We start from the raw sequence: 10428 nt of genomic DNA on the forward strand, positions 1-10428 counted from the left end.
GAGGAGCTGGGTTGAGGGGTTCTGGCCCAGAAGAGGAGCTGGGGTAAGGGAGTTCTGGCCCAGAAGAGGAGCTGGGGTGAGGGGTAAATGGCCCAGAAGAGATGAGTGTGGTGTATCAGTGATTTTACAGCAGAGGGAATGAAGTGTACTGGTGTGTGTGGCGTCCCAGTTGCAGTGAGCACACAGTGCCAGTGTGTGTTTACTGGTCAGTATGGTACACCAGGACATCTGCAATATGAGTAGGTGGCCGGTAAGGATGAGTGCAGATATTCTGGCGTTTCCTCTTAGAACACAGAGCAGTATCCACAGGCCCTTCAGCCTTCGGTGTTCTGCCAAACTAATTAAACTAGTAATTAAACACCTTAACTAAACGAATCCCTCCTATATAATGTCCATATTGATCCATTCTCTGTACACCTATGTGGTTATCTTGGATTGTCCAATGTATCTGCCTTGACCACCACCTCAGGCAGCACACTCCACACACCCACCACATTGCCACCACATCTCCTTTGAACTTGCCCCCTCGTCGTTCCCTCTGGCATTTGACATTTCAACTCTAAGACGTACTGGCTGATGACGCTATCTATGCTGCTCATTACGTTGTAAACCTCTATCAGCTCTCCCCTCAGTCTATGGCACTCGAGAGAAAACACCCCAAGTTTGTCTGAGCTCTCATTACACATGTTCTCTAATCCAGGCAACATCCTGGTAATCATATGACCATATAACAATTACAGCATGGAAACAGGCCATCTCGGCCCTTCTAGTCCATGCTGAACACTTACTCTCACCTTGTCCCACTGACCTGTACTCAGCCCATAACCCTCCATTCCTTTCATGTCCATATAGCTATCCAATTTTACTTTAAATGACAATATCGAATCTGCCTCTACCACTTCTGCTGGAAGCTCGTTCCACACAGCTACCACTCTCTAAATAAAGAAATTCCCCCTCATGTTACCCCTAAACTTTTGCCCCCTAACTCTCAACTCATGTCCTCTTGTTTGAATCTCCCCTACTCTCAGTGGAAAAAGCCTATCCACATCAACTCTATCTATCCCCCTCATAATTTTAAATACCTCTATCAGGACCCCCCCCCCCCCAACCTTCTATGCTCCAAAGAATAAAGACCCAATTTGTTCAACCTTTCTCTGTAACTGAGGTGCTGAAATCCAGGTAACATTCTAGTAAATCTTCTCTGTACTCTCTCTATTTTGTTGACATCTTTCCTATAATTCGGTGACCAGAACTGTACACAATACTCCAAATTTGGCCTCACCAATGCCTTGTACAATTTTAATATTACATCCCAACTCCTATACTCAATGCTCTGATTTATAAAGGCCAGCATACCAAAAGCTTTCTTTATCACCCTATCCACATGAGATTCCACCTTCAGGGAACTATGCACCATTATTCCTAGATCCCTCTGTTCTACTGCATTTTTCAATGCCCAACCATTTACCATGTACGTCCTATTTTGATTAGTCCTACCAAAATGTAGCACCTCACATTTTTCAGCATTAAACTCCATCTGCCATCTTTCAGCCCACTCTTCTAACTGGCCTAAATCTCTCTGCAAGCTTTGAAAAGCTACTTCATTATCCACAACACCACCTATCTTAGTATCATCTGCATAATTACTAACCCAATTCACCACCCCATCATTCAGATCATTAATGTATATGACAAACAACATTGGACCCAGTACAGATCCCTGAGACACACCGCTAGACACCAGCCTCCAATCTGACAAACAGCTATCCTCCACAACTCTCTGGCGTCTCCCATCCAGCCATTGCTGAATCCATTTTACTACTTCAATATTAACACCTAACGATTGAACCTTCCTAACTAACCTTCCGCGTGGAACCTTGTCAAAGGCCTTACTGAAGTCCATATAGACAACATCCACCGCTTTACCCTCGTCAACTTTCCAATAACCTCTTCAAAAAATCAAATAAGGTTTGTCAAACATGACCTTCCACGCACAAATCCATGTTGACTGTTCCTAATCAGACCCTGTCTATCCAGATGATCATATATACCATCTCCAAGAATACTTTCCATCAGTTTACCCACCACTGATGTCAAACTCACAGGCCGATAATTGCTAGGTTTACTCTTAGAACCCTTTTTAAACAATGGAACAACATGAGCAATACGCCAATCCTCCGGCACCATCCCCGTTTCTAATAACATTTGAAATATTTCTGTCAGAGCCTCTGCTATTGCCACACTAATTTCCCTCAAGTTCCTAGGGAATATCCTGTCAGGACCCGGAGACTTATCCACCTTTATATTCCTTAAAAGCTCCAGTACTTCCTCTTCTTTAATCATCATAGTTTCCATAATTTTCCTACCTGTTTCCCTTACCTTACACAATTCAATATCCTTCTCCTTAGTGAATACCGAAGAAAAGAAATTGTTCAAAATCTCCCCCCATCTCTTTTGGTTCCACACATAGCTGTCCACTCTGATTCTCTAAGGGACCAATTTTATCCCTCACTATCCTTTTGCTATTAATATATCTGTAGAAACCCTTTGGATTTATTTTCACCTTACTTGCCAAAGCAACCTCATATCTTCTTTTAGCTTTCCTAATTTCTTTCTTAAGATTATTTTTACATTTTTTATATTCCTCGAGCACCTCATTTACTCCATGCTGCCTATATTTATTGTAGATATCTCTCTTTTTCCGAACCAAGTTTCCAATATCCCTTGAAAACCATGGCTCTCTCAAATGGTTAACCTTTCCTTTCAACCTAACAGGAACATTAGGATTCTGTACCCTCAAAATTTCACCTTTAAATGACCTCCATTTCTCTATTACATCCTTCCCATGAAACAATTTGTCCCAATCCATTCCTTCTAAATCCTTTCGCATCTCCTCAAAGTTAGTTTTTCTCCAATCAAAAATCTCAACCCTGGGTGCAGACCTGTCCTTCTCCATAATTATATTGAAAATAATGGCACTGTGATCACTGGACCCCTCCAAAGCCCGCACACCATACAAAAGGGAAACCAGAACTAAATGCAGCCTCTGAATACAGCCTGACCAGCTCTTCCTTGTGCTCCAGCAACTGGATGGATTGTGGCGGGAGGTGCGCTGGATCATGGATGCCCTGACATACGCACGCTACAAACGCCCCTCCGGGAGTCTCCCCATCACCTGGCTCATGGATACATCAGAGGAGGTGCTTCGGGTGAATAATGATTGCCTGCCCTCGCCAGAGAATCATCAGGGGAGAAGTGTCAGCGGGAAGGCCTCACCAGTTGCCCCAGGTGATGTGGCGCTCTTGGGTCCCCAGAGGCATTTGATAAAGTGCCAAATGATTACAAACACAGGGGTCAGCGCTGAATCCCCTGCGACTGGGAGAGGGAGGGAGGCAGACCCAAAGAGCTGAGCTAGCAAGTTGCAGTGGAATATCTGTGAGTGGGTCAGCCTTTTTCACTTATTTATTTTTCCCCTGTATTATCATGAATTGCATTGTATTTCTGCCACTGTTAACAAATTTCATGACGTACGGTGTCTATAAAAAGTATTCATCCCTCTTGGAAGCTTTCATGTTTTTATTGTTTTACAGCACTGAAACACAGTGGATTAATTTGGCTTTTTTTGACTCCGATCAACAGAAAAAGACTCTTTCGTGTCAAAGTGAAAACAGATCTCTACAAAGTGATCTAAATTAATTACAAACATAAAACACAAAATAATTGATTGTATAAGTACCCGCTCCCTTTAATATAACACATCAAATCATCACTGGTGCAGCCAATTCATTTTAGAAGTCACGTAATTAGTTCAATGGAGGTCTGTTTTTGGAGACCTGTGTGCAGTCAAGGTGTTTCAATTGATTGTAGAAAAAGTACACCTGTATCTGGAGGTCCAACTGCTGATGAGACAATATCCTGGCAAAAACTACACCATGAAGACAGAAGAATATGCCAAACAACTCCATTAAAAGGTTGTTGAAAAGCACAAGTCAGGAGATGGATACAAGAAAATTTCCATGTCATTGAATATCCCTTGGAGTACAGTTACGTCAATCATCAAGAAATGGAAAGAATATGGCACGACTGTAAATCTGCCTAGAGCAGGCCATCCTCAAAAACTGAGTGACCGTGCAAGAAGGGGACTAGAGAGGGAGGCCACCAGGAGACCTATGACAACTCTGGAGGAGTTACAAGCTGAGATGGGAGAGACTACGCAAACAACAACTGTTGCCCAGGTGCTTCACCAGTCACAGCTTTATGGGAGATTGGCAAAGAGAAAGCCATTGTTGAAAAAAAAAACTCTCAATGAAATCTCAGCTAGAGTTTGCCCGAAGGCATTTGGGAGACTCTGAAGTCAGCTGGAAGAAGGTTCTATGGTCTAATAACCAAAATTGAGCTCTTTGGCCATCAGATGAAGCACTGCACATGACCAGAAACGCATCATCTCTACACGAAGCGCGGTGGCTGCATCAGGCTGTGGGGATGCTTCACTGCAGCAGGCCCTGGAAGGCTTGTGAAGGTAAAGAGTAAAATGAATGCAGCAAAATACAGGGAAATCCTGGAGAAAAACCTGATGCAATCTGCAAGAGAACTGCGACTTGGGAGAAGATTCGTTTTCCAGCAAGACGATGACCCCAAGCATAAAGCCAAAACAACAGGAACGGGTTAAAAACAACAAAGTTAATGACCTGGAGTGACCAAGTCAGAGTCCAGACCTCAATCAAATTGTGAATTTCTGGCTGGACTTGAAAAAGGCTGTTCACTCACAATCCCCACGCAATCTGACAGAGCTTGAGCAGTTTTGTAAGGAAGAATGGGAAAAAATTGCAGTGTCCAGGTGTTCAAAGCTGATAAGAGACCTATCCACACAGACTCAAGGCTGTAATTGATGCCAAAGGTGCCTCTACTAAATACTGGCTTGAAGGGGTGAATACTTGTACAATCAATCATTTTGTATTTTATATTTGTAATTAATTTAGATCACTTTGTAGAGATCTGTTTTCACTTTGGCACGATAGTCTTTTTCTGTTGATCAGTGTCAAAGAAAGCCAAATTAAATCCACTGTGATTCAATGTTGTAAAACAATAAATTTGTAAACAATAATTTCGGGGGGGGGGCGGTGAATACTGTTTATAGGCTCGTATGCCGATGATTTTAAACCGGATCCTGACCGCTGCCCTCCAGTTTGGTCCCGATGGAGGATCTCGACCTGGAGGTCAACACCCTCTGTCCCCACAGATGCTGCTCGGCCTGCTGAGTTTCTCTCAGAGCGCAACTCCCACCCAATGTGGTTGGCTGGGGGGCGGGTGGAGTGTAGGAAAGTGGGCTGCACAGGGCCCCTTTCATCCCAGACCCCACTGCCTCCCAAATCCCAACCTACCTCCCCCCGCGCCCCTCTCCCTCTGGACCCCAACCCTCCATCTGACCGTAAACTCCCCTGTGTTGCAGACTGGCGGCCCAGTTCCGACGACGAGAGCAGCTCCGATGTCTTTCTGCCGACTGACAGCGACTGTGACACTGGCGGGACACCCAGTCCGAGGGAGCCCGACCTGCTGACCGTAACTTCCCGTCGCTTTGCCCAGCAGCCAGCTCACGGTCTGAACGACATCGCTCCGGACATTCTGCGGCTGAGGGAGCGGAGTGAGGCGGCGGGCAGCGTCCGAGGGTCGCAGAACGGTGTTCGGGAATCGCAGCCCGGTGTCCGATGTTCGGACGTCAGTGTCGTGGGTTCGGATTCCAGCGTCTGTGGGTTGGAGCTCGGTGTTCTTTGTTCGGACGTCGGTGTCCTGGGGTCGGAGCCCAGGGTCTGTGGGACGGAGTCCGGTGTCTGGTGGTCGGACGTCAATGACCTGTCAAAGCCCAGTGTCCAGGGATCCGACATCAGTGTCCTGGGATTAGAGCCCCCAGTCCGGGGGTCGGCGGGTAGCAATGACCCTCACTCCGCTTCCGGCCGCCGGGCACACTTCAGACAAGGCTGCTTGCAGCTGCAACGGGCTGGGCCGCCCCCAAGTCTGTCCGAAGGCGTGTACACACCGAGGCTTAGCCCTCCCCTCTGCCCAGAAGCCCGCCTGGGACAACCCAGCGGCACTAGGACACCACAGGCCGAGCTGGATCAGCGTGAGGAGTTAGAGGGGGAGCGGCTGAGCATGTCCCTTGGCCCCGACACCTTCAGCAGTGTCCTGTAGCGGGGCAGCAAGGAGCAGATCCAGCCCGACTGTCCTCCCTCCCGCCCCCACCACCACCACCGCCCGCTGGCCTGGGCTCATCTTCCAACCCCTCCGTTCCCCCGCCCTCACCCCCGGCCTGAATATTAGGGCACGATCCTCAGATTGACTTAGGTAACACGCTACGTCTCTCACTACGATCCTCGACTGTATCTGCTTAAGGAGTCGGCGGAAACCCCCTCCGTCGCATCTACAGCATCCCCACCTCCCCGCACCCAGATGGTGCACCGTCAAACGGCCGCACCCCCCCCCCATTGACCCCTCGGGCGTGCATTGCATACACCCTCCAAGTGAGCAAGGTCTTCCTCAGCTCCCCTCTGTGTGCCCCCACCCCCAGGCTGGGGCTAGTTGACGCAGGGAGACTGCAAAGGCCAGAAATCACCAGCTACAAACACCTTCTCCTCGCTGACTTCCCGGTTTGAATGTTTGGAATTCCACCTGCTCTAGGACCGTAACCGGAAAATGTAATATGTCCTGCCCCTGCAACCGTTCTACGTCCGTGTTGGACTTCAGTTCCAATGGAAACGGCAACGCTACTGGTTGACATTTCCATGGGAACCGCTGCCGATGGGAAGCAAGCTCGAGTGTAGACATCTCCGAGGAAAGTCAACAGGAACAATCCACAAGCTGGCAACAGAGAAAAACTTGCAGGCAGTGTTGACCTGTAAACGTAAAGGCTTGTTCCGTTTCCCTCTGCGTCTTTCTGCTGTCCCAGCTTGCAAAGGACAGGTGTCAGTGTGTGTTCACATCCACCCTTACACAGAATCTAAATGTTCCTTCACACCCTGCACTTGGTCAGTCTTGTATCAACCAATTTAACATGAGGAACTGGAGGTCATTGGTTATGGGTGAAAGGTTAAATATTTAAGGGAAACCTGACGGGGGCTTCACTCAGAGGGTGGTGAGACTGTGGATCGAAATGCCATCGAAATTGGTTCGACTGGAACATTTTTGGATAAGTATGTGAATGGGGAGGGCTATGGTCAATGGGACTGGAGTCTTTACGGACATTTTCAATTCCTTGCATCTGAGGTCTCGGGCTTCCATCTGCTTCAGAAAGGCATCTGTTGTACGGGGGTCCAAGAAAGGTACGATGACCTGATCGGTGGCACTTACTGCAACTGTAGCGAAGTGCTTGGAGAGGTTGGTTATGGAGCAAATCGACCCCTGCATTAGTGATGTCCTGGATCTGCTTCCCATTATGGCAGGTTTGCTGCAGATGCGACTTACATGGCTCTTCGCTCTGTTCTGAGATATTAGCACCCAGGAACTTTCCACACGACAAGGACTGGTGTGTGTCCCCTCAACTTCCCCGTCCTGAAGTCCACAATCAGTTCCTGGGTCTTATGATGTTAGTGCAAGGTTACATTGGGACACCACATAATCCAGGACATGCCCTCTTCTCATTGCTACCATCAAGGAGGAGGTACAGGATCCTGAAGACTCACACTCAAATGTTTTAGAAACAGTTTCTTCCCCTCCGCCATCAGATTTCTAAACCCATGAACACTACCTCACCATTCCTCTTTTGCAATATTACTTGCTTTTTATTATAATTTCTAGCAAGGTTTTATGCCTGCCACAAAAATACAAATGTCAAATTCACGCCAGTTATAATGAAGCTGATTCTGATTTTGAGATCCCAGTCAGTAAGTTTTGTTAACACCAGAAGACCGTAAGACACAGGAGGAAATTAAGCCATTCAGCCCGTCGAGTCTGCTCTGCCATTTCATCATGGCTGATCCTGGATCCTGCTCAATCCCATACACCCGTCTTCTTGCCATCATCTCCTCTCATCCACACAGGTTCCTCAAGGTTGCGCACATCGCTCTATGGAGGACGCAATATCCACCACACTGTACACAGTTCTCTCTCACCTGGACAACAAAGACACTTATGTCAGAATCCTGTACTTTGATTTCAGTTCCCGCAGAGACTAGTGGAGAAACCGTCGCTGTTTGGCCTTAGCACTGCTATGTGTCGCTGGATTCTGGATTTCTTGACAGAGAGACCACAGTCAGTCCGTGTTGGCAGGAACGTCTCTGACTCCATCACACTGAGCACTGGATCCCCGCAGGGCTGAGTGCTCAGCCCATTGCTGTTTACACTGCTAACACATGACTGTGCAGCCAGATTCAAGGAGAACCTAATCATTACATTTGTAGATGATACCACAGTGGTGGGGCTCATCTGCAAAAATGATGAAACAATGTACAGGGAGGAGATCAAACACCTAGAGAGCTGGTGCAGGGATAACAACTTGATGCTTAATGTCACCAAAACCAAGGAGATGATTGTCGATTTCAGACGGTCTCAGCCTGAGCACACACCCCTCAGCACCAGCGGCTCCACAGTGGAGAGAGTGGAAAACATCAAGTTCCTTGGGGTGCAGATCTCGGACAATCTCAACCTGGTCCAGGAACACCACTGGGATTGTGAAACGGACCCAGCAGAGATTGCACTTTCTGAGGAAGCTTAAACAAGCATCACTCCCCACTGACATCTTAACTACATTCTACAGAGGCGTGGTTGAGAGTGTGCTGACCTTTTGCATCACAACCTGGTACTCCAGCTGCAGTGCTGTCGACAAAAAAACCTTGCAGAGGATGGTTAGGGGAGCAGAGAAGGTTATTGGGGTCTCCCTACCTTCTGTCCAAGATCTCTTTCAGAGTCAGTGCCTCCAGAAGACACGGTACATCGTTAAAGACCCCTCACACCCTCTCCATGAACTGCTTGTTCTTCTGCCATCAGGCAAACGTTACAGGAGCATCAGAACTAAAACCACAAGGCTACTAAACAGCTTCCTCCCACAGGCAGTCAGACTGCTAAATAGCTGCTCTACCTGACTCTGCTTTGGACACTTTTAACTTGCACTGGACACAAAACTTGATTTTAACTGACATGTGGCTGTTGTGTTTTACTATTTATTGTTATGTTTATTATTTAGTGTTGCGTTTGTTATGTTATGATTGCACTGCTCCTGAGAAATGCTCTCATTCTGCCCTGCAGAGCTGATGTACGGTTAGAATGACAATAAAGTGTTTTGAATCTTTGAATCTTGAGAATGTCTTTGAATCTTTGCTCCCTGCATGCATGACTGTGGCCAGGCATAGCTGCAATGGCATCTTCAATTCAAACACATCACCGTTGTTGTTGGTGGTGGCGAGCCAGATGTGTGTGTGTGTGTGCAACACACATAAAATTTGCTGGTGAATGCAGCAGGCCGGGCAGCATCTCGAGGAAGAGGTGCAGTCGACGTTTCAGGCCGAGACCCTTCGTCAGGTCTTCGTCAGGTACGAAGGGTCTCGGCCTGAAACGACGACTGCACCTCTTCCTAGAGATGCTGCCTGGCCTGCTGCGTTCACCAGCAACTTTGATGTGTGTTGCTTGAATTTCCAGCATCTGCAGAATTCCTGTTGTTGTGAGAGAGAGAGAAAGAAAAAGAAAGAAATATTGCTCAACGCCAGTAAAACCAACGATGACGGTTGTCTTCCGGAAGGGGAAGGAAGGTGAACACACACTCCAGCCTACATTGTGAAGTCGGTGGTGGAGAGGGAGAGCAAATTTAAGTTCCTGGGCGTTAACATATCGGGTGACCTGTCTTGGGCCCAGCAGCACAAGGAAAGCATGCTTTTTAGGAGGTTAAGCTTGACATCAAACACTAACAAATGTCTACATATGTACTGATGAAAGTATCTTAGCTCGTCACGGCAATTCTAACGCACAAGGAACACAAGAGGCTGTAGAGTAGTGGCCTCTGTCCGATACATTACTGTACTGGCATATCCCTCTCCACCGGGAGGCGCTGTCTCAAAGCAACATCCATCATCGAGATCCCACCGCCCGGGTCAGGACACCACCAGGTCCAAGAACAGTTACTTCCCTTCCACCATCTGGTTTTGAACCGACCGGCAAAACTGTACTGTAATTGGTATTCGGCAACACTATGAACACTTCGGTTACGTTGCACTTAAAATGGACATTTTTATTTTAATTGTGTTTTTCCTTGTATTAGTTGTGTATAATTTGCGTGCTTTCCTGGTGAACGTTGCTTATCTGATGTGATGATGCTGGAAGGGAGTTTATCCATTGCTCCTGCCATAAACGGACCTATCCTTGTGACAATAAACTTTGAAAAGCTCCAACAACAGGAATTCTGCAGATGCTGCGGAATGCGTTCACCAGCAACTTCGATTTGAGGAG

General features: G+C 47.3%; 1 protein-coding gene across 1 annotated transcript in view; it reads left to right on the forward strand.

The window, feature by feature from the left end:
* Positions 1-6207, forward strand: part of ankfn1a (ankyrin repeat and fibronectin type III domain containing 1a) — a 75498-nt gene extending 69291 nt beyond the window's left edge. The window contains exons 16-17 of the mRNA XM_072242098.1: positions 3084-3288; positions 5450-6207. Of these exons, the coding sequence (XP_072098199.1) occupies positions 3084-3288; positions 5450-6186 (942 nt within the window). The 3' untranslated portion in view covers positions 6187-6207. The remainder of the gene's footprint in view (positions 1-3083; positions 3289-5449) is intronic.
* Positions 6208-10428: the final 4221 nt, after the last annotated feature.

The sequence above is a fragment of the Mobula birostris genome, chromosome 24, assembly GCF_030028105.1.
Source record: "Mobula birostris isolate sMobBir1 chromosome 24, sMobBir1.hap1, whole genome shotgun sequence".
NCBI lineage: Eukaryota > Metazoa > Chordata > Chondrichthyes > Myliobatiformes > Myliobatidae > Mobula > Mobula birostris.